Genomic DNA, 24,130 nt, shown 5'->3' with positions numbered 1-24,130 from the left:
GGGGAGGCAGATGTCAGAATTATGAGCAGAGAACCTAGGACAGCCTCACGGGGAAATCACCCAAGAAGCTTAAAAAATACTGCCTTAAAGTTGATCCACTTCACGGACAACCAACGACCTTCCCTCTCTCGACAATCACATTTACATTTCTGATTTGTTGGTCCCACGCATTAAAAATTTAATTTAAATCCTGGTGAGCTTTAGAAATTCAGCACCGGATATGCCCACACAATCCCAAATTCTCAAAAGTTTTTGTCAGTGAAAAGCATACCAAACACAAACAAACTTAATCATACATACTACTCATTCCCTTTCCTACTTCTCTTTTGGTGGAATTGTTTTTCTTTCAAACACACTGTGAACGAATGGGCACCTGACAATAATTTCTTCTGGATGAGACTCAGAGGATAAAAACTCATATCTGCTTAGAAAAGACTCTTAAGAAGAGCTGCTCAAACCCACAGATAGGGCCTCTGGATCACAAAATGCTCTGCTTTTTTTAGGGATCTGATAATCAAATATTTTCTTGTCCTATATGTCAAGGTAACTCGTTCTAAAGTTAACACTGTTTAGTGGAATGTAGATTACAAATATCTATACTCAAATGAATAACTACAACTTTTAAGTCGTGCTCTATCTAGCCTCTCGTGTGTATTTAGGAACCAAATTAAAGGGTCATCTGCTTGGAGTTTTTGAAATCTAGAGTAGATTAGGAATAATGTCTGCCCCAGACCACCACTGTTTAGATGAGAGTTTTTATCCCAGAGTTTTGTCACTCTTTGAAGTCAGAATGTCTGATTTCTAACTTGTATGCTTATAGATTTGGGGTTAAAACCACACCCCAAAAATGCACACACACACAAGAGGAAGCCATTTAAAATGAAAATAAAAAAGGGAACCCTCTTGCACTGTTGGTGGAAATGTAAATTGATACAGCCACTATGGAGAACAGTATGGAGGTTCCTTAAAAAACTAAAAGTAGAATTACCGTATGACCCAGCAATCTCACTACTGGGCATACACCCTGAGAAAACCGTAATTCAAAAAGACACATGCACCCCAATGTTCACTGCAGCACTATTTACAATAGCCAGGTCATGGAAGCAACCTAAATGCCCATGGACAGACGAGTGGATAAGGAAGATGTGGTACATATATACAATGGAATATTACTCAGCCATAAAAAGGAACGAAATTGGATCATCTGTAGAGATGTGGATGGATCTAGAGACTGTCATACAGAGTGAAGTAACTCAGAAAGAGAAAAACAAATATTGTATATTAACGCATATATGTGGAACCTAGAAAAATGGTACAGGTGAACCAGTTTGCAGGGCAGAACACAGATGTAGAGAACAAACGTATGGACACAAGGGGAGAAAGTGGCAGGGTAGGGGTGGTGGTGTGATGAATTGGGCGATTGGGATTGACATGTATACACTACTATGTATAAAATGGATGACTAATAAGAACCTGCTATATAAAAATATAAATAAAATAAAATTCAAAAAAATAAATAAATAAAATGAAAATAAAATAGAAAAACAGTAGCTACTTCTTATCAAACAAAAAAAAAAAAAGGAAAGACATAACTGCCTACATTTATGATACAAGCAAATAGCAAGGAGGGAGAAGAGGTATTTAAGGTCTGATAACCAGGAATTATAACTAAGATTCACAGGAAGGAAAATGTATGCTGCGTGGCAGAGATAGCTTGTGGCCACAAACAACTCTTTCTCCCTTCCTCCTCAGTAAAAAAAAAAAAAAAAACAAAAAAGAATCCTGATTTTATTTGGGCAGCAATGAACTCAATAAAAGATGTTGTTTCCCAAACTTCCTTGCAGCAGGGTTTGGCATGTGATCAAGTTCTGGTCAATGACATATAAGCAGAGTGTTGAGTGGGAGGTGGAACTTGGGGGTTGAGGGTGTGGGAGGAGGGGAAGGAGAAGGGAAAGGGAGAAGACGAAGGGAAAGTCTGCCCTGTGGAGCCTGGCCCAGCTTAGAGACAGGTCTTTTTATGCCTTCTCCCTTCTGGAACCAGAAGTTCCAGCAGCCAACTTGGACCATGGGTTAAGAATGGAACCCACCACTAGGAAATGAAGCAAAAAGTTAAGAGCTGAGTCCCTAATGACTTCATGGAACTGCCGTATTTGCTCTGGACTGGCTACTTCTGGACTTCACTTATGTGAGAGAATCAGCTCTTCTGCCTTTATTGTGATTTGTTTTGTCATTGTTCTATTCAGCTCTCTCTATCGAAAACCTAACTGATTGAGTCTGGCTCAGGATCCATGACTTAGGCCCCGGCTACTCAAAGTGTAGTCCCTGGAAGAGCAGCCTGGAAAGGCAGAGTCTCAGGTCCCACCCAGCCCTACTGAGTCAGAAGCCACGTTGTAACAAGATCCCCAGGTGATTTGTATGCATGCTTGGAGAAGTTTGAGCAGCACTGCCTGAGAGTAAATGCACTTCGAAAAACCAGACTAAACATCATGGATTTGAATGACCTGCTGGGCAGTGTTCTCATTACCTAGATTTATATCCTGAAAAGATGACACAGAAATATGACCTGATTTTGAGAGCATACATCACACATATTATTTTCAAATGACGAGTCTCTCAATAGGTTCAAAATGCACTAAAGAAAAACAAACATAAAGGTTGTAAATAGCCTAAATTTGGACTTTTTAAAAATATAATTCATAATAAAGTAGGGTGCTTTACACAAAATGACCAAGCTGCCAAAATCCAGAAACAATAACCCTTTTGGCTATTTATTACACCAAAGCTTTTCTATTCTCATTTTTAAGTTACTAACCACTAATTCTCTGACAAGTTCAGTTGTATCCCAACTGCCCAGTTGGAAATGCTTTTACCTATGAGGCATTTAAAAGTGAAAATTTTACTTTCATTGTATACTTTCAGTCTGGAAATTTTCTCCTCCACTCCCCAAAAGAACTCCTAGTAAGTAAATGCAATTTTTTTAATTTTATTGAAGTATAGTTGATTTACAATTATGTGTTAATTTCTTCTGTACAACAAAGTGACTCAGTTATACTTATTTTTTTTTCATATTCTTTTCCATTATGGTTTATCACAGGATATTGAATATAGTTCCCTGTGCTCTACAGTAGGACCTTGTTGTTTATCCATTTTATATATAATAGGTTGCATCTGCTAATCCCAAACTCCCCATCCATCCCTCCCCCACCCCCCACCCCCTTGACAACCACAAGTCTGTTCTCTATGTCTGTGAGTCTGTTTCTGTTTCATAGATATGTTCATTTGTGCCATATTTTAGATTCCACATGTAAGTGATATCATCTGGTATTTCTCTTTCTCTTTTTGACTTATTTTGCTTAGTATGATAATTTCTAGGTCCATTCATGTTGCTGCAAATGGCATTATTTCATTCTTTTTATGGCTGATAATGATAACCACTAGTTTGTTCTTTGTATCTGTGAGTCTGTTTCTTTTTTGTTATATTCACTAGTTTGTTTTATTTCTTAGATTCCACATATAAGTGACAGCATACAGTATTTGTCTTTCTCTGTCTGACTTATTTCACTGAGCATAACACCCTCTAGGTCCATCCATGTGGTTGCTAATGGCAAAAATGTCCTTTTTTATGGCTGAATAGTATTCCAGTGTGTGTGTGTGTGTGTGTGTGTGTGTGTGTGTGTGTGTGTGTGTGTGTGTTTATATATACCACATCTTTTTTATTCATTCATCTGTCAATGGACATTTAGGTTGTTTCCACGTCTTGGCTATTGTAAATAGTGCTGCTATGAACATAGGGATGCATGTATCTTTTCAAATTATAGTTTTGTCTGGGTATGTGCCCAGGAGGGAGATATACCCAGGAGTGGGATTGCTGGATCATATGGTAACTCTAAGCAAATGCAGTTCTTAAAGAAACAAGATGTTTTGAATCAACTGATTTTACTTAATTTTCAAATAATTTTTCTACAGCAGTATTTTAGGTATAATTTACATACAATAAAATGCCCATATCTTAATTGTACTGCTGGATGAACCGGACAGTCATATTCACCCATGTAACCATCACCCCAATCAAGATTCAGGACATTCCCATCACCCCAGAACGTTCCCTCCAGCTGCCCTGCAGTCATTCCCCACCTCCACCTGCCACAGAGAGGCAGTCATGTCTACAGTGGGGTTCTTGTTCTTGTGTGGCCAGAAAATGGAACCAAAAATGATTTTACAATTTAAAGCTGATAAAATAGCATTAAGAATCATAAAGCTCCATGTTGTCCGCAGGTGCTCTTAATATTCTTTAATCCTCTATCAAAAGCTTGTCTAATGTGTGATAGGAAGAAGGGCAAATGACTTTGAGCTTGGTTCAGTTAACAGTGTGAGTGTGGATACAATTCGCTAAAACGTTGGCTGTACTCGTGTGGATTCTTGATCTATTCTAAGTAGGTTTAAATCGGTTTTAAAAAGGTTTTCTTCCCCTGGGAAACACTAATTTCAAGTAGTGCTTCCTGCCCTCCTATTTCTGATAACAAAGAGAGCTAGAAGGTAGAGTGATTTACAGTTAAAAACACAAAGTTTACTTTTTAAAAGACTTTTGATTATGCCAGGTTATCATTTGGGTTGAAGCTGGGAGTTAGATAAGCTAAACGTCATTTCTTTTGTCATAATCCAACATTTTTTTTTTATTGGAGTACAGTTGATTTACAATGTTGTGTTACTTTCAGGTGTACAGCAAATGAATCTGTTATACATATACATGTATCCACTCTTTTTTTTAGATTCTTTTCCCATATAGGTCATTACAGAGTATTGAGTAGAGCTCCCTGTGCGATACAGTAGGTCCTTATTAGTTATCTATTTTATACATAGTAGTGTGTTTATGTCAATCCCAATCTCCCAATTTATCCCTCCCCCCACTTACCCCCTGGTAACCATAAGTTTGTTTTCTATGTCTGTGACTCTATTTCTGTTTTGTAGATAAGTTCATTTGTACCCTTTTTTTAGATTCCACATATAAGTGATATCATATGATATTTGTCTTTCTCTAATCCAACATATTTAATTAAAAATTAGTGCACAGATAGGAGCCTCTGAGCACTCTTCCTGCTTAGAATCAATTTACTACACCGATTGTTCAGTGGTTCACTTTTCCCCGTTTTAGGAGATAGGCAATGACAATTCACATACAAGAAAATCATGAGAAAGGCACTTGTAGGTTTTGGCACACTGCAGATTTAAGAAACCACTAATACTAGCAGTTCTACTTATAAACCCAGGTAACCAATTCTGAGGTGTAATATCAAAACAAGTCTGAGACCACACACATTGCGATTCCTGGTTCCTCTCAACAAACGCGTCCATATCCTAGAGAGGCATTTTGTCTCTAACTACGATCAGTGGTGCACCAGCTTCCGGGGGTCAGAGTTCTGTTTTGGGGTACGTCGCTGTGTACTTGGGTGCCAGCTCTTTGATGAGATTCACATAGTCGGTTTTTTCCACACAGGCCCTGCACTCTTCTCCCCAGCTGTACAGTATCTGTTTCAGCTCTGCTACTCTCATCTTGGACAGGTCCACTGATGCCAAATCCAATTTTTTTTCTTCATGACAAAAAGGAAGAGCACAATTTTTAAAAAACAAAACCAACTATGAAACACTTAGAAAGGCAAATAGTGTTACTTATCTTGGTGCTGACTACCCTGTGATTTACAGTGGGGAGCAGTTCCAGTGTCTATGGAAAACAGGACATACCTAAGAAAAATGTATCCTATGCAAAGCTATTGGGATAACTCATGATCTGTTGGACTTTCTTTCCATGGAATTATACTCGCTTCAAAACAGGGCCTGTGTAGCTTTGCAGTCTTTTCTACCACTCCATGGCTTCTCAAGACCAACGTGCATAAAACAAATAGCACCGCATCCTAATTGCTGCTCCCAAGGTAAGAAGAACGGAATCAATAAAAGGCGGTACCTTGGGATGGCCCTGTGTGTGTGGCCAACTGAAAGCCATAGATTGTTATTAACTAGAAAGTTACGATTCACTTTTATATGAGATATGTCTGTGGTAAAGCAGATGAGCACACGTATTACAAAGCACTAATACAAATTAGTTTTTAAATACAAATGTAAAGAAACGCAAACACGTGAATAAAATTAGGAGCATTATCACTGATCCTTAATTGTTTTGGATCTCTGCTTAAACTCACCTGATCCCTCCACCCCTACTGGGATTACCAAATCATCACAGGGTTTATTTACAGACCTTTGGGGCATAGCCACCTCTCTAACGCTGGTGCCTCGGTACCAGCCAATCTGGCTCCTAGCATTCTTGCCAATAATACCTGTCACCAACATCTAACTCCTCTAGTGAGACTATTGTTTCCCTGTTTACAGATTATCTGCAAAGGATGTCAAGAACTCAGCTACTTCTCTATTGCCAAGCCCCAAAATAGAAAAATAATTAAGCTCATCTATAATATACTCGTGATTCTGATTTCCCCGTGAGAAAGGGGCAATTTTTCTCTTTCGAAGGAAAGTCTCCTTCCCCCTTCCTCACCACCAGGGGTGTGCTTGAACACAGATACAGCGTTTAAGTTGACTTATTTAACAATTAGTGGCAGCCTAGGACTTTTTCAGCTTGACCTCTTGAAGCATTCCTTTTTTTCCCTACATAGTAGAACATGGCATTTAAAAGCCTTTCAATAACCTAACATAGTTGTCAAGTGATTTATCAAAAACTTCCAGTCAGTGTACCCTAAGTTAAAAGTTGGATTTTAGACTTAGGAATAAATTTAATCAGGAGGTAAAAGATCTATACACAGAAAACTACAAGAGTTTGATGAAAGAAATTGAAGAAGACACAAACAAATGGAAAGAGACCCTGTGTTTATGGTTTGGAAGAATTCATATTGTTAAAATGTCCATACCATCCAAAGCAATCTACAGAACCAATGCAATCCGTACCAGAATGCCAGTGGCACTTCTTACAGAGATAGAAAAAAAATCCTAAAATTTGTATGGAATGACAAAGGACCCTGAATTGCCAAAGCAATCCTGAGAAAGAACAGCAAAATGGTGATTATAGTTAAGAATACTGTATTACATATTTGAAAGCTGCTAAGGAGTAGATCTTAAATATTCTCATCACAAAAAAAGAAATGGTAATTATGTGATATGATGGAGCTGTTAGATAACATGGTAATCATATTGCAATATAGAGGTATATCAAATCAACACATCGTACACCTTAAACTTACACACTGTTATATGTCAATTACACCTCAGTAAAGCTGGAAATAAGTAAATAAAAGTTGGATTTTAAAGGCTTTTTTATTTGGAGGGTCAGCTACACTCTGCTCCAGAGAATCCTTACATTTTTAAATAGTGATTCCCATTCTTTTAAAAACCAGAGCAAAGGGCTTCCCTGGTGGCGCAGTGGTTAAGAATCCACCTGCCAATGCAGGGGACACAGGTTTGAGCCCTGGTCCAGGAAGATCCCACATGCCGCGGAGCAACTATGCCCACGCACCACAACTACTTAGCCTGTGCTCTGGAGCCTGCGAGCCACAGCTACTGAGCCCACGTGCCATAACTACTGAAGCCCACGCACCTAGACCCCATGCTGCGCAACAAGAGAAGCCACTGCAACGAGAAGTCCGCACACTGCAACGAAGAGTAGCCCCGCTCACCGCAACTAGAGAAAGCCCGCGTGCAGCAATGAAGACCCAACGCAGCCAAAAATAAAATAAATAAAATAAATTTATAAAAATAAATAAATAAATAAAAATAAAAAACATTCTTCCAGGTCAAAAACCAAATAACACCTTCCTAATTGAAAACATAATCCAAGTCTACACTTACCTTGTCTGTTAATTTCCTGCCTGACATGACAAAATACCTTTAGGCGTAGAAACTTTCATAGCCCAAATTATTAATACTCCACAGCTCAAAGGCCCCTGTTCAGTCTCAACTTTCCTGCCAAACATAAGCTGGGAAGAATTTAGAACTAGTGGTCTATTCAAGATAAATCGTTGAAGGAAAAAAACTTTCTTGCAAGTGTTGGTAGTTTCTTCAGGTTATTCTAGAGAACTTGGCATTTGGCATTAACTTTAAAAGGGGAAAATCCTCTATGACTCCCTAAAACTACAGGGAAAAAGTCAATACCAACAGTAAATCTAGTCCATGGCTCCCTAAGGGCCTCTAGTGGCCAGCATTGCCAAAACATTAATAAGTACTCTCTTCTTCTGAATAATATCTGATTAATTTTTCTATTATTCAAGGAGCCCAGTAAGATCCCTTGCTCATAGTAAAAGCTATTCAAAAGAAATTTGTTGAATGGAAGAATCAGCACAGTTTTGTCCCTTTGGGGGCTGTCGTTTATATGGACTCAGCGATTCCTGCCTCTACTTCGTTACTTGGAAGCCAATAAAAAGAAACATCTGCCGCATCACCACCCTGGAAGTTAGGGCCTGGCCTTGGCCATTTGAGAAATAGCTTGTCTTTGGTATCTTCTGACCTTAAACCTATTTAAAGCCATCTGTGTAGCTATAGTGCATAGGCTTATTACACAGCTATGCTGGAAAATAAGACTAAAATAATTCAGAGTTGGGTGCTAATTACTTAGGTAGTTTACAAAGACTATGCCAGATATGTAACATAAAACAATGACATAAGCAAAAGAAATGGATTTCTACCGGTGGAATTACAGGTGTTAGGATAGGCTAAGTGGGGAATCCCCCAGCCTTTTATTTTATTTATTTATTTATTTATTTATTTATTTATTTATTTATTTATTTATTTGGCTGCGCCGGGTCTTAGTTGCGGCACTCGGGGATCTTCCTTGCAGCATGCGGGATCTTTAGTTGTGGCATGCAGGATCTAGTTCCCTGACCAGGGATTGAACCCTGGCCCCCTGCATTGGGAGCACAGAGTCTTAACCACTGGACCACCAGGGAAGTCTCCCTCCAGCCTTCTATGATACCTAATCAATCTACCCAAAAGACTGGCCCAGATACAAATCCTCTGTATAAGAATAGATCTATGTATATAAAATTTATAAGGCCAAGGATGATGTTTTAAATAGGACATCTTCCTTTTCCGGCTGTTTATTTTAGGCACCCTTGATAAGGCTATTTCATCAGGTAAAACCTGCTTTGATGTGAATGACCTATTTCCTAAAAGTTAAAGCTGGCAGAATGATAGCTCTAGGAAGAACTTTAGAGTCCCATTTAAAACTTCAGAGTCCTTACATCACCTTTGAATAGATGCAACTTTTGTCTTAATAGGTTACCAAGAGCTAATTCACCACGAGTAGCTGCTCCCTTGAAATTTTGAACTCTTCCTTGACATATGTAGTTGACAACGCCTTAGTGATTTAAGAGGTTAAACTTTGCCATTTGGGTGGGCAGTTTTACCTAATGCGGACTGTGCCAGAATTCATTTCTCTTCCCCCAAAGAAGTTCAGATGGCACTAGGCACCACGCAGCAGTCCAGCACCCTATTAGCAAGTGTAGAACTTTTTCTTTCTAACACTGACTTTTTAGAAACTGGCCCTATGTTTAGAGAATTGGCAATATGCTGGACATTTGGGGAAAAAAACATTTGACTCCGTTATACCGTATTTCAGCTCACAGATCTGACTGTCCATCTTCTTCAGCTTCTCGCAAATCTTCACTGCAGGCATGTGCACACTCATTGGGCGAGTGACCTCACTTAGGATCTTTGTGGCCGCATCTTTTGTTGCTCCTAGATAGTAGCACTGAAGGGGAATGAAGAGACTTTAGGGACCCAGACACTGAAAAGAAGCAAGCAGTATAGTTTCAAGAAGTGAGGAAGAGGTTAACCTAGTTTTTGTGGCCCAGCTTTTAAATTTAACCCCTGCTAAGACACCAGAAAACAAATGACTCCGTTCCCATGATCAGCCTAATTAGAAGTGCTCTGCAATTCACATGATGCTTAAAGACTACTGATAAGAGCTAACACTTGCTAAATGTTTTATCTGTGCTGACACATTGCTCTCAGGGCTTTAAAGGTATTGATGTATTTAATTCTCATAACAATCCTGTGACGTAAGTACTAGTATTTGACACCCAAGCCAACTGGCGGTCACCCAACTAGCAAGAAGAAAAGACCGAATTAATTTAAAAATCTAGCCTTTTGGCTCTGGAGTCCATGCCCTGTTCCATCATGTTCTACTGCCTTTCAAGCTCCCTGACAAGCACTTGACATTTAAAAATATAAAACTTAATGGTGCAGACAAATGCTGAGACTTTTACAGTGTGTCAGTGGTGAACAGTCAACAAGGAAAATTTAACTGACAAATTCAACATGACAATTTTAGGCAAAATGAATTGGCCCAAGATTGTCTTTAGTGCTGTAAAAACAGTATATTGAAACAGGTCATTTGTGTATACCCAGGAAACACCATTACAAGATAATAAAAGTACTTCATTAATTATGCATAAATAATGATGTAAAAATATTTTGATAGATTTCACTAATTGTCTTGATAAGAAGTGGAAAGTATACCCACTCTTAACTCAGGACAGTAAATTCTCATTAGGAATTCAACTGTATAATTTCCTTTAAGAAATTGTGGAATTGGTTGCCTATGGTTTTTTCAAAAAGCCAAATGAAATGAGGCATACTCTAGATGAAAATACATTGACTCCATTTCCCTGAAAGATCAATTTCTGCTCACTTTCTGCAGTGAGCAGGCTTGAGGCAAGCATCGAAGAAGGAGAACATTAAATTCAAGATGAGAAATGAAACGATTAGCAGTTTTCTCCAAGCACAGGGAGAAAATGAAAGGTGAAGATTTACCATACCAGGCGGTTTTCTTTTCCTTTGACATCCAAGCAAAAGCTGATCAATTCTTTTTCTATGGTGTCCAGAGAAAAGTTGACTCCTCTGGCTATCAAGGAGTTGTAGAATCGGTTCAAGAATTCTTGACACACTAGAAGGAACAAATAAATTATGTATTTGTGTACAATATCACCACTACCACACCTATGTATATGTTTCTCCCACCAAATAAAAAAGTAAGTATGATTCAACGCATTGTGACAAATTAAATTCATATTTTAAGTAAGAATGGTTTCAGGCCTGTAGCTTTTAGCTTAGTATTGGGCCTTGAATAACATGAGCTTATTGAATCAATCCATCAATCTATGGAACCAAGTTCCACTTAATATGAGAACTTTCCCACAAAATGTCACTAACCCTAAAAGAAAATATTGCCTCGTCTGGGATATGATGCTTGGGACAGCTTTGTTAAAAGCATAGAGAAAAAACAGAACATGTGTCTTGAATGAAGCCCCTTGGTAGTCTGCATCTGCCTGCATGTTCCAGTTTGAACCCCAGTCTGAACAATCATATTCAATCACAGGGTCCAGAGTCAGTGAAGAGATGACACGCAGAAGAGGAACAGGCAATAAGAACAACCATAGTTACCATTTGTTAGCACTGTTCTGAGTACTTTATGTGGATGAACTTATTCAAGTCTCAGAACAAAACTCTGATGTACATTACTATCCTCATTTTACACATGAAGAACCTGAGTCAGAGAGAGGACAGTGAGCTTGCCCAGTAAGTGGTAGAGAGGGAGTTTGACCCCAGATGGTCTCCCTCTGGGCCCACATGCTTATCCACTAGGGTACTCTGAAATAGAAGGAGGCTGCTTTCCCACGTTGTTGTCCCAAAGGGGAAGTGCCCAAGCAATCAGAGAAGGACATGGAGGCCAGAGCATATGCTGGAAAACAGCAGCCCTCATATTAGAAAGAATTTTAGGGAAATAGCATAAAGAAGAGTGGCGAATTCTAGGGTAACCAGGAATAAATTTAATAGTATAGCAAGACTTTGAAGGAAAAAAATTACAAAACTTTATCAAAAGACCTAAAAGTAGACCTAAGAAATGGGAAGATAAGCCATGTTCATGGATGGGAAGATTCAATATTATGGATGATAATTATTTTTAAGTAGATCAATAAACTCAATGCTCTTCTAATGAAAATCTCAATAGGATTTTTTATAGATTTGATAAACTGATCCAAAAATACATATGAAAAAACAAGAGCAAATGAAAGCCAAGAAATACTTGAAGAAGAAGGAGTTTGGGGAGTTGGCCTTATCGGATATCAAGACCTAATTCAAAGCTATTTGAAACACTGTGGGACTGGCACAGAAATAGACCAATGGAACAAACTAGTGAGTCTAGAAACAAATCCACAAATCTAGAGGAGCTTGGTATAGTACAGAAGTGATGCTAAAAATCAGTGGGGGAAAAATGGACTAGTCAATAAATGGTACTAGGACCACCTGCCATGGAAAAAGTTAAACTTAGACACCTATCCAAAGCTACACACAGACGTGAATCCCAGGTGAATAAAGACATATGGGAAGAGCAACACTACAAAAGTTTTAGAAGAAACCTTAGGAAAACATCTTTATGGCATCAGGATAGAGAAGGATTTCTTAAAGAAGAGACCAAAACACGGATCATACATTTGATTACATCAAAATTAACCAGTTTTTTAATGCAAAAGAAATCGTAAGCAAATGATAAGACAAGCCACAAACTGGAGGAAGATATTTACAACTTATATAACTGACGAAGGATTAATATCCAAAATACATGAAAAATCATCATGGTCATACCCTCAGGTCCAGTCATTACCAATGACTATAACCTCTATAATCTCAGTGGAAACATCCCATTGTCTGGTCATCATCTCCCATCTTTCCAGCTCACATCCTCTAACACCCCAAGGTAAACAATTCCCTGACCCCGCCAGGTCATACTATTCATTGATGCCGCCGCCATTTCACCCTGCTTCCTCACCCAGCTTAGATTCCATGGTTCAACATTATAATAACTCCTTGGCACACAGACTGAACTCCCTTGCATCTCTCTCCCTTGTTGGACTCACCCAGCAAAATCCTAACCCTGGTTAAAACTTTGCACCTATACTCACTGAACGTGGCTGGAGGAAATAGCACAGCCGTACTCACTGGTCTCACTGTAAATTCATGACCGCTCATTTCAGTGAGCCATCAGTGCTCCCAACAATCCTACTACATTGACCTCATTCTCACTCTGTCCCACTCCCAAAAGGACAATTTTGCAGCTGCTCTCTCAAACCTTGTGTCACACCTCCACCCCATCCTCAGTGATGATGGTGCTTCCTATTTCTCTGAGGGAAAAAAAAAGCAACAGGAAAGAACTCTCCCTTGCTCCTGCCACCACATCTACAACACGTGTACCAGCACAGTCTACCTTAATTCTATGAATGAACTGTGACAACCCTTCCACCTGCTAAAGTAGATCCTATCAACTCCCTGCTCCTGCACCTCTGCCCTCTCTCTCCCGTCTTGTTCCCATTAACATGCTGTTAATTCTCATATCTTAAAAGCAACAAAACCTCTCTCAACATCACATCCCACTTCTCCACTCCTGTTTAAGAAAAACACTCTAAAATAATTTTTATACTTGTGGTTTCCAGGTCTCTTCTCTCTCCCTCTCTGTCCCTCTCCCCCCACACCAAGTTTAAAGCCAGTGAGTTATAAAAGGTTCAGTTTGAAAAATAGTGTCCCTTGTCTCCCCTTTCCCATCTCCCCCAAACTCAAAGCTTTCATTTTCAACTCTTTCAGCTGATTCCTTTGGTATTTACAAATTTTAAATAACATGTTTGTGTGGCTAATTCCTAATTTTATTTTTAGTCTTAGATATTTATTATAGTTTTTTCCTGTGAAAGAGAAAGATTTAACTCTTTTGCCCAAACCCATCTCTTGTAAAAAGCATTTGGTTGGATGTTTTTATGTAGCTTCACAATCTTTGTCTTTTAACTTGAGTATTTACTACTTAACTTAGTACTTGAAAAATATAATAATGCCACCTGCAGGAAAAGAGCTACAACTTTTTGGAAAAGATAATAATAAAGTTTAAAATCAAGTTAGTGGAATTATTAAATTATCAGTGGGCTAGGAACATTATTTTCAGCAGTTCCATCCACACCTTCTAGAACTGAAGTCAGTCCTACATTATCTGCTCCAGCTTGATTTTGGAGGGAAAAAAAGACACCAGATTAGTCTTGCTGGTACCAGTACTAGGGGAGAATTGCTACCTAGGAATAAAATACATGTTATAATGAGTTAAGACTTAAGAATAACCAGAAGCTCTTGAATAATTTGTATATTACTTCATTGTTCCAATTTTATTTTTAATATTGCCTTAAATAAATTAGTTCCCAACTCCACACTCAGAAAGCAGTATAGGTAGGGATTCAATGCTTCGGCTCTGAAGCCAGACTCTCTGGGTCCAAATCCTGGCTTTACTATTTAATATTTACTAGCTGTGGCTTTGGGCCTTTCAATGTTGACTCACCCGACAGTCTAATTGCCATTCTCTTTAAGTTCATCAGTCTTCTTTCTCTGTGTTTAAGATTTTCTCTTTTCTCCTTTTGTGTTTTGCAATTTCCTTCTGATATGGTTAGATGTGGAATTATTTTTATTTATACTGTTTGGAATATACTGGACTTCCAAATCTGTGGATTGATGACTTTCATCCGTTTGGAAAAATGAGCTATCATCTCTTTTGCTCCACCCGTACACTCTCTCTTCTCCTTCTGGAAGTCCAATTAACATATGTGGGAATTTTTCTCTTGATCTGCATTGTACCTTTATCTCTGTTTCATATTTTTATTCTCTTAATTGCTCAGTGATTCCTTCTTGGCAATTTCTTCAATCTTCTAACTCACTAATTCTTTTCTCAGCTGTGTCTAGTCTGTGGTTAATCTCACTAATTTCTATTTGTACATGTTTATTTGGTTCTTTTCCAAATATGTTTGGACATTTTTAATAGCCTCCTGCCCTTTATTCATATTTTCAACCCCTTCCTTTATTTCTTTAAATATAATAAACATATTTTATATTCAGTGCCTGATAATTCTAAAACCTAAAGCCTGTCCAGGTATGCTTCTTCTGTCTCTTGTCTCAACTGGCTGTCACTTATGGTGCTCTTCTTCCCATGGGTTTGTGATTTTTCTTAATGTGAGCTTTCTTAGAACTTTGTGGGAATTATTAGAATTTTGTGGGACTGGATTGAAGGTGGATTCCTATGTGAGATTAACATTTGCTGATGCCTACTTGAAATCCCTTTAAACTAAATTCTCAGTTAGAGATGTTTTGGATCACCCAGGTTGGCTGTGTCAATTTGGGCTTCAGTGCATATGTGTGGTAGCTTGTGAGTATGAGTGATCAGGAGACATTTTTTTTTTAATTAATTAATTTATTTATTTATTTATGGCTGTGTTGGGTCTTCGTTTCTGTGCGAGGGCTTTCTCTAGTTGGGGCAAGTGGGGGCCACTCTTCATCGCAGTGCGCAGGCCTCTCACTATCGCGGGCTCTCTTGTTGCGGAGCACAGGCTCCAGACGCGCAGGCTCAGTAGTTGTGGCTCACGGGCCTAGTTGCTCTGCGGCATGTGGGATCTTCCCAGACCAGGGCTCGAACCCGTGTCCCCTGCATTGGCAGGCAGATTCTCAACCACTGCGCCACCACGGAAACCCCAGGAGACATTTTTGTTTTACCTTTTATTCAGTAAAAAGTTCAAGTACTACAATTTCTTTTAGTCTCTAAAGAATGGTGGTAGAATTGTGGTTATTTCCAGGTAACCTTTTATAATGAAAGTCTAGCTCTCTGGGGTTCCAAACTAATTGGGGGAGGATCCAGTATTACACACCTAACTTGGGAAGGTTCTGGGCTATGTCATTATTCTCTTTATTTTATTCATTCTCTTTATTTTACAGCCATGAAAATCTAAGTTTAAATTGCCTGGGTGGCAAATACCCTCAAGAAAAATCCCAGCTTCAGGGGTCCCTTTACCTCTTTTGGTTTCCACTTTCACATTGTTTTTGGCCTCTGGGTATGCCTTACTAACTTACACTTAACATTTTCACATTTTTATTTTATCCAGTGTTTTCAGTTGTTTTCAGCTAGACGACCAGAAATGTCTATTTTTAGAACATGAAGTCATATTCATTCCTAATGCTATTTAATAGGAACAGAACACTAAATATAATATAGCCATGTTGTGGTTTTAACAAATATTTATTGAGCAATTAGTAAGTGCCAGACAGTATTCTATAGGTTGTTGGAAAAACAAAGCTCTTACTCTCAGGGATTACATTCTGGTGAATAAATAAAAGTATCTTGTGGCTGTGAAGAAACATAAATTTGGTAAGGAGGATAGAGTAATAGTATAAGGTAACAGTATTATTCTAAACGGGGTGGTCAGGGAAGGTCTCTCAGATAAAGTCGTATTTGAGCATAAACCTTAAGGAAGTGGGAGAACAGCTTAAGTGGAGTGCTTGGGAAGAACTCTCCAGGCAGAGGGAAGAACAGCATAGGCATGTCCTTGGCAGGTCCAAGAACCATAAGGGAGCCAGCATGGGGGAAGTAGAGTGACCAAGAGGGAGGATGGTAGAAAATGAGGTCAAATGAGCAGCAGCTCATCTGCAGGTCATCTAGGGCTTTGAGGCCATGGTAAGGGCTCTGGGTCCTACTCTGAGAAGGCATGCCGTTAAAGGTTTTGAGTAGAAGGGTGCAGTGATCTGACATTACTTTTAAATTATGCCTCTGGAGGTTCTTTGGAGAATAGACTGCAGGGGAGCCAGAATGAAAGCAGGCATAACCATTTGGAGGTTCTTAAAATAGCTGCATATCTTGGACCAGGGTGGGAGCATTGGAGGTGATGAGAATGGTTGGATTCTGGATGTATTTTGAAGGCAGAGCCAAAAGAATTTACTAATGGATTGGATGTGGCGTGGCGGGGGGTGGGGGGGCGGTGGGCGGAGACAGAAGTCAAGAATGACTCCAAGGATTTGGGCCTGAGAAAATGCAAGAGTGGAGTTGCCATTTGCTGACCTGGTAAGACTGCAGGAGAAGCAAGTTTGTGGAGACCAGCAGGAATTCAGTCTTGACATGTGAACTTTGAGATACTTCTAGACAACTGTGATGATTAATTTTATGTGTCCACTTGGAGGGTGTTTTTGAATGAGATTAACATTTAAATCAGTGAACTCTGGGTAAAACAGATTGCCCTCCATAATGTGGATAAGCCTCATCCAATCAGTTGAAGGCCTGAATAGAACAAAAAAGATTGGCATGAATAGAACAAAAAAGCATGAGGGAATTCTCCAGCAGACAGCCTTCTGCACCATTGGCTCTCCTGGGCCCCCAGCCTGTTGGCCCACACTGCAGATTTTAGACATTTCAGCCTCCATAATCAGGAGAGCCAATTCCTTATAATAAATCTATCTGGATGTATGTATGTATGTATGTGTGTATGTATGTATGTATGTATCCTATTGGTCTGTTCCTCTGGAGACCCCTAATATAATGTCTGACACCGCAAACAGTAAGGAGCTGCTGAGTATATAAATCTGGAGTTCAGGGGTGAGTTCTAGGACAAATACTAAATTTGTAATTCATCAACATTAAAATGATCTTTGTGGGATGAGACCACACAAAAGGGAGAGATCCCGGGTCTCAGTCTTGTGAAACTCCATTGTTTAGAAATTGGAAAGATGGAAAGAACCAGAAGAAGACTGAAAGGAGCAGCCAGTAAGGGAGGATGAGAACAAAGAGTGAGGGTGTCCCAGAAGACAAGCAAAGAAAGTGTTAAAAAGGGACTGACTGATCAGCTGTGTGAAATGCTACTGATAGAATGAGGAAAACGAGACATTTGCCAACATGTATTTTGCTAAGTTTAATTAGCAAAAGACCAAGTATGCAAGGGAGACACCTGCTGTAATGATCCATGCCTAAACCATCGTTAAAGCCTCCTGGTGACGTGTAATTCTCCTCTCCCTGAAAAAGAAACGCTGTGTCCCGATGCCTCAAAGCTCTTTCTCTACTCCCACAATACACCTTCAGATGATTTCTACACCTTAACTGTTGCTCTGTCAATGCATTACCTAGATGGTGGGTGTTGGGAATTCTAACTTGTACTTTGAAAGATACACTTTTGACTCACTAAAAGCTGTATAATATTTTATTGCAGCATATGTGCATACATGTATTCAACAGAATTGAGTGCCTACCTTATGCCCCGCACCATGGTAGCCACTGGAGATGATGTGGTGAGAGAAACGGTCTTGACTGTCAAGGAATGCACACATGGAGGAGACCAAAACGATTTCTCAACACTATGAGACATGTACTAGATACTGTGAGAGAACAAAGGAGAGGCACCTCCCTGGAGGAAATTGGGAGACCACTGAAAGATATTTAGTGAGGGAATTACATGATCACCCTGCCATGGGAAGCATGCTGTTGTAACAGTAAGGCAGTTGAAAAGGGTGAAGGTCTGTAACGAGGCACTGGAGTCGGGGAAGGAGAAAGGAGCAGAGTCAGCCAGAAGGTAGAATCAATGGACCCAGTGTTTGATGGGTTTAGGGCATCAGGGAGAGACAGAAGTCTAGTCTAGTGGGCGAGTTATGTACTGATGCCGTAAGTATAACAGGTTTGGGGGACTGAGAAGGGAAGGAGACGATGACTTTGGTTTGTGACTCTGTTGAGTTTGAGGTATAAGGTATCTAAGTAGGTATGTTCAGTCATCAATGGGATGCAAGGTCTGAGACTCTGAAAAGGAGATGGGGTGGATATAAACATCTGGGATTAATCAGACTATAGATATTCTAATATTGAAGCCATGGCTAAAGAATTAGAAGCCTACAAAGATACTATGAACAAGTGGGCACAGAGATGGGAAGCAAAGGCAGGGAAAAGTAGTATCATAGCCATCAAGAGAAGAAATTTTCTGAAAGAGAAAGAAATCAGTGGTGTCCCATGCCACAGAGAAGTCACAGTAAGAATGGAAATTTATTCCTTGGGCTTACATGAAGAGACTAATCTCACTATAATCTCTTCAAATATTTTCTCAGGTCCTTTCTCTCTCTCTTCTCCCTCTGGGACTCCTATAACGTGAATGTTGTTTAATGTTGTCCCAGAGGTCTCTTCATTTCTTTTCATTCTTTTTTCTTTATTCTGTTCAGCGGCAGTGAATTCCACCATTCTGTCTTCCAGGTCACTTATCTGTTCTTCTGCCTCAGTTATTCTGCTATTGATTGCTTCTCGTGTATTTTTCATTTCAATTATTGTATTGTTCATCTCTGTTTGTTTGTTCTTTAATTCTTCTAGGTCTTTGTTAAACATTTCTTGCATCTTCTCAATCTTTGCCTCCATTCGTTTTCTGAGGTCCTAGATCATCTAAACTATCATTATTTTGAATTCTTTTTATGGAAGGTTGCCTATCTCCACTTCATTTAGCTGTTTTTCTGGGGTTTTATCTTGTTCCTTCATCTGGTACATAGTCCTCTGCCTTTTCATTTCGTCTATCTTTCTGTGAATGTGGTTTTCATTCCACAGGCTGTAGGATTGTAGTTCTTCTTGCTTCTGCTGTCTGCCCTCTGGTGGATGAGGCTATTTAAGAGGCTTGTGAGATTAATCTCACTATAAATCACCTAACAAATTAGTAATTTAAGGATCCTGGCATGCATTTATTGCTATAACCAGATAACCATAGTCTTTTTATTTATGTCATAGGGTTTTGTTTATTAAAATTAGTCCCATAAATGAATGTATAATTATTTCAAAGTAAAAAAAAAATTTAATAGCCCCATAATACAATCCTTTTAAATAAATTCAGAAACGTTTACATTTTTTTTTTTTCAGTAAGCTTCACATTAACTAAAGCAGTCAGAAACTTGAATATTTACAGGGCCCAGGCAAGTAAAATGAATGGGTAAAGCAATCCAAGTCTAGGAAAAACAAAAACAAAAACCTAAAGAACACATGTCCTTTCTAAAAAGAGCAGCCACCATCAGCTCCCACTATATGGACATATGGGCTAGTCTTGACTGGTCACCTGGTTTTCAAGATAAGCCAGAAATCTGAACTTTTTAAAATGACATCTCCCAAGTTTAAAATATAGCCAATTAATTTAGATGTTTTTTTCAAAATACTTTGTGAACTTAATAAAATACATTAATAGGTCCCAGGTGGTTCATGGACTATCAGTTTTTTACTGATAAAAGAAGTCATTGGTGTCCCATGCCACAGAGTAGTCAAGATAAGAATGGAAATTTGCCCTACAGTATGTATAGAATCTTAATCTTATACATTGAGGGAAAATTAATTGGCTAAGGACAAAGACTCATAAGCAGAAACAGAGCCAGATCTAGACTCTTATTTCTTTTTGTTCTAAAACCAGTATTTCCTTCGTTGTGATTCTACAGTGTTAACAAAAGGAAATATACACCCAGGTTACTCAGACATGCAAGTTAATAATCACAATATGCTGTAATAAATTCAAGAAAGACGTTAGAAGCTTCACAATTAATCCAGATGCTCTGGCTCTTCTGAAATGTTTTTAAGTAGAAGCTCCAGCAATTAAATTAGTGATGATTAAGCCAGTCAACTGTTTATGCCTCACAAATTCTGCTTTAAACGTATAGTACCCAGTTATAAGGGATCTTCAACTGAAAATTATAACTTGGCTGAACAAATATCTATATCTGAAGTTTGACAATAACATCATGTAGGTATTTTAAATTTCTGGAGAAAAGTTTAATTATTGCAGGGCTGATAGAAAACTGGACTCCAATTGTGAAGTCTTTATTCAGTTATATTACAGTCTATACTCACCCATTCATTAAACGTATATTGTGAACCTACCATTTCCTGTTATGTAAGAATAGATTCGAAAGCTCAGGGAAGGGTGAAGCGGATATACATGTAAGCTAATTATTTCAATGAATGAAACTCGGAGGTAAGTGCTACAGTAGTCCAGGAGGAAGGAGGTAGCACAGCTAATTATCTCCTTTGACCTCGTTACCAGCCCTCTGCGGCAGGTATTATCACGTTGATTTTGCCAGAACCGGGTACAGTGGCCTCAGAGCCAGAAGGCTGGGTGGGATGTAGACCCACCTGTTCTGAGTGCAAGTCCACCGCTGAGATACTGTGAACAGAAAAGGAATCGTTTTTTTGTATTTCTCCTCTTTCTAAGGAGTTAAGGTACTCCTTTGTAATGAAACTTTTCCCTGTAAAGTTCTAACAAATGTTAGTTATGTGCTCTGATTTAAGCCATTTCAACTCAATTACAGACAATTTGTCATGTTTTGTTCTTTGGGGAATTATAAACTAATTTGAACTTGAAAGGCTTCTGTGCAAGGAAAGGCAAGTCTCGCCGGTTAGGGCAGCAGAATCATTTTGGAGCCAGGGTCGTCTGCATCTAGGTGCGTTTGCACAAAATCGAATCCAAATCCAAACCCACCAGCTTTGAGGCAGTTTAATCAAGCAAGACCAAGAACGCGGCCTGAACGTGTCACTGGGCCCGGCTCGAACTTTTTGCCTAGGCTTGGGCGAAGGCGATCGGAAACCACGGCCAGGGCCCGTATTTCCTGAGTGAAATGCTATTTATAGACAGGCTCGGGAGAAGCCAAAGCCGACAACAGCTGCACTGCGACGCGGTGTCACCGCCATGCAAGCAGGTCTCACACCGCTCACCTTCACAGTCGGCGCCCAGCCGCCCCCCGGCCTCCTGGCCCTGCGCCCGCCCCGGGTTAGAGACCCAAAGCCCGGCGCAAAAGGCCACCACTGCGGCTGGGCTCCCGCACCACATGCTGAGCCAGCTCCAAACGCCTCGCCACCTGCGAAATGAACCGCCGCGCTGCTATCGCCCGGGGCTGCTCCAGGACGCAGGAGCGCAGAGCCGGGTTTGGAAAAAAATCTGCCTGGAGTTGCTGGGACACATGATGCAACTCAACCGTGAGTTTCCATTGGCTCTCAAGAAAAGGGCACGGAAGCGGGCGGAGCGAAGCAGCCGCTTCCTTTCCCTCCGCGACCTGCGCGTGCGCACTCTCGCTCACGCGGTGCCGTCCCAGCGGGGCGGGGAGAGACGCAGTAAAGCTATTCGCTGACTGCTGGAGAGGAAAGGCGGGACCTTCACGCTGATTGGCAGGGACGCGGGAGGCCGCGGCGGAGGGACCGGACGCAGTGGGCGGGCGAGACGTGAAGTCTCCGCGGTGCCTGATGGGGCTGTTCCGCGGCCTGGCGCTCTTGCGGCGGGGGCGACCGCTCGTTACTGCTGCCGCCGTCTCTGCCGCCTCATGGCGGCCATCGGGGTTCACCTAGGCTGCACATCAGCCTGTGTGGCCGTCTATAAGGTGAGGGACTCGGGGACCTGGGCTGCGCGTACCAAGTTCTCTGGGTGCGAGGCCAAGTCCTTTGGTCTACTGCGGGGCTGTGAACGGCGTGTCGCCGGCCTGGGGACGTCGCGCGCGGAGAGGTGATTCTGTGGGGAAGTTTCGGGGCTGAGAGCTGGGTGGACCCTGCTTCGTCCCCCGCGGCTCCTCAAGAAAGGCCGCTGCGGACCCGGGACCTCGCGGGCGCAGGAGGCCCCGAGGGGGTGCGGAGCCGGGACCTCGCGGGCGCTGGAGGCCCCGAGGGGGGGCGGGCCCGGGACGTCGAGGGCGCAGGAGGCCCCGAGGGGGGTTGGACCCGGGACATCGCGGGCGCAGGAACCCCCGAGCGGGGGCGGACCCGGGACTTTGAGGGCGCAAGAGGCCCCGAGGGGGGCGGACCCGGGACATCGCAGGCGCAGGAGGCCCCGAGCTGGGGCGGACCCGGGACATGGCGGGCGCAGAAGGCCCCGAGGGGGGACCTGAACGTGTGGTACCCGGAGGTTTCTGGACGTTGGCCAAGAAAGGGCGGCGTGGCCGCGTTCTGGAACTGGAGGTGTTGATCCCGCGAAGCGTGTGAAGCCAGATGATGGTGTGTGCTCTACTCAGTTGTCCTTTCTGGAAATGAGAGAGCCTGACTAGGAGTTAGGGGCTTCCTGTCATCAATGGGCAGGTGGAAGGAACAATAATGAGGGACAGCCCTGATCCTAGTCGCACGTTTAAATGTCAAATGATTTGTAAGGAAAAGCCAAAGGGATTAATGCTACTTCATCATATGGAGAGAAAGGGAAGGAAGATGCATCTATAGGGAAAGGAAGACGAGTAGGAAGTTTAACGCAGTAAGGCTTGTTACTGTACATAGATAGGTTGTTACTATGTCTGTTCTGTTACCCGCTATGCAGAGCAGACTGAAAAAAATGAGGTAGTTCTTCATGGAATTCTGGTCTTAATTAAAATCTAGGAAATTGATAAGGACAGTTAAATCTACGTGTTTAAAATAATGATAAAGCCGTTTTTCTCTCCACATATATGTCAGAGTAACGCTGGCCCACCCATGTCTGAATATATCTAAAGAGACTGTGTATTTCATCCCGAAAGAACTAATACACTTGCGTATTTTTCTCCAGGATGGCCGGGCTGATGTGGTCGCCAATGATGCAGGGGACAGAATCACTCCAGCTGTTGTTGCTTACTCAGAAAATGAAGAGGTACTGTTCCCCTTCTTTTTGAACTTTGACATAAGGAAAAAATGATGCGCGTTGTAATGTATTGCTGTTTTTCAGGTTGTTGGATTGGCAGCAAAACAAAGTAGAATAAGGAATATTTCAAATACAGTAATGAAAGTAAAGCAGATCCTTGGCAGAAGGTATGGAATAAAATAGTACTTTTACTCATGGTAATAAAAATGTGCTTATACATTCTAAATGTAACGTGAAATGAAACTAGAAACGCCAGTGTGTTTTTTCATGGTTTTTTATTACTGGGTCATTTCACAGAATACTCCAGGAGGCTGTTATCTTCCGATATTATCTTCTGCTGAGTCTTCTCAAGGATGGGATTCACGCAGACATTTGTTCCTTGCTCTCAGATCTGTTAGTATTGATAGATGCCAACATACATTTAGTTTTGATAATTTGTGTCATCCAGAGGTGGGAATTTGGACTTATCACATTTTTACAGTACTTTTTTAACTGAGGGAACTTGAGAGATTGTGTGCGAATTTGAAGATTTCTTTGCACTGTAGTCGAATTTCGTGGAATCTATTATAATTGGTGAAATATTTATGTAGAAGCTATTGATTTTCTTCCTCAGATATTTTTGTGACACTTTCTGGGAACTAACTTTAACAGTTGGCTTTCAGATTTAAGCATTGGGGAAACAGCTTAATTAATGTCTTAAGAATCAG

The 24,130-nt window shown here is 40.7% G+C and overlaps 2 protein-coding genes across 5 annotated transcripts in view; one reads left to right on the top strand and one right to left on the bottom strand.

Annotated features, from left to right (window-relative positions):
- Positions 1-4,989: 4,989 nt before the first annotated feature.
- CDNF (cerebral dopamine neurotrophic factor) lies at positions 4,990-21,809 on the bottom strand. Its single transcript, XM_036843432.1, has 4 exons — positions 21,551-21,809; positions 10,815-10,942; positions 9,604-9,745; positions 4,990-5,588 (listed from the first exon to the last, which is right to left on the bottom strand). Exons 1-4 carry the CDS (start codon positions 21,663-21,665, stop codon positions 5,410-5,412), a joined length of 564 nt encoding a protein of 187 aa, XP_036699327.1. The 5' UTR covers positions 21,666-21,809; the 3' UTR covers positions 4,990-5,409.
- Positions 21,810-22,050: 241 nt separating this feature from the next.
- HSPA14 (heat shock protein family A (Hsp70) member 14) overlaps positions 22,051-24,130 on the top strand; it is a 39,706-nt gene continuing 37,626 nt past the window's right edge. The window contains exons 1-3 of one of the 4 annotated variants that reach the window (XM_036842242.1): positions 22,051-22,209; positions 23,352-23,432; positions 23,508-23,590. In XM_036842242.1, coding sequence (XP_036698137.1) covers positions 22,153-22,209; positions 23,352-23,432; positions 23,508-23,590 — 221 coding nt within the window. In that variant the 5' untranslated portion in view covers positions 22,051-22,152. The other 3 variants (XM_036842239.1, XM_036842240.1, XM_036842241.1) reach the window with 3 other exon arrangements.

This window comes from Balaenoptera musculus, chromosome 2 (genome assembly GCF_009873245.2).
Source record: "Balaenoptera musculus isolate JJ_BM4_2016_0621 chromosome 2, mBalMus1.pri.v3, whole genome shotgun sequence".
Lineage (NCBI taxonomy): Eukaryota > Metazoa > Chordata > Mammalia > Artiodactyla > Balaenopteridae > Balaenoptera > Balaenoptera musculus.
The sequence above is the reverse complement of the archived record's forward strand: the minus strand, read 5'-3'. Positions and strand labels throughout refer to the sequence as shown.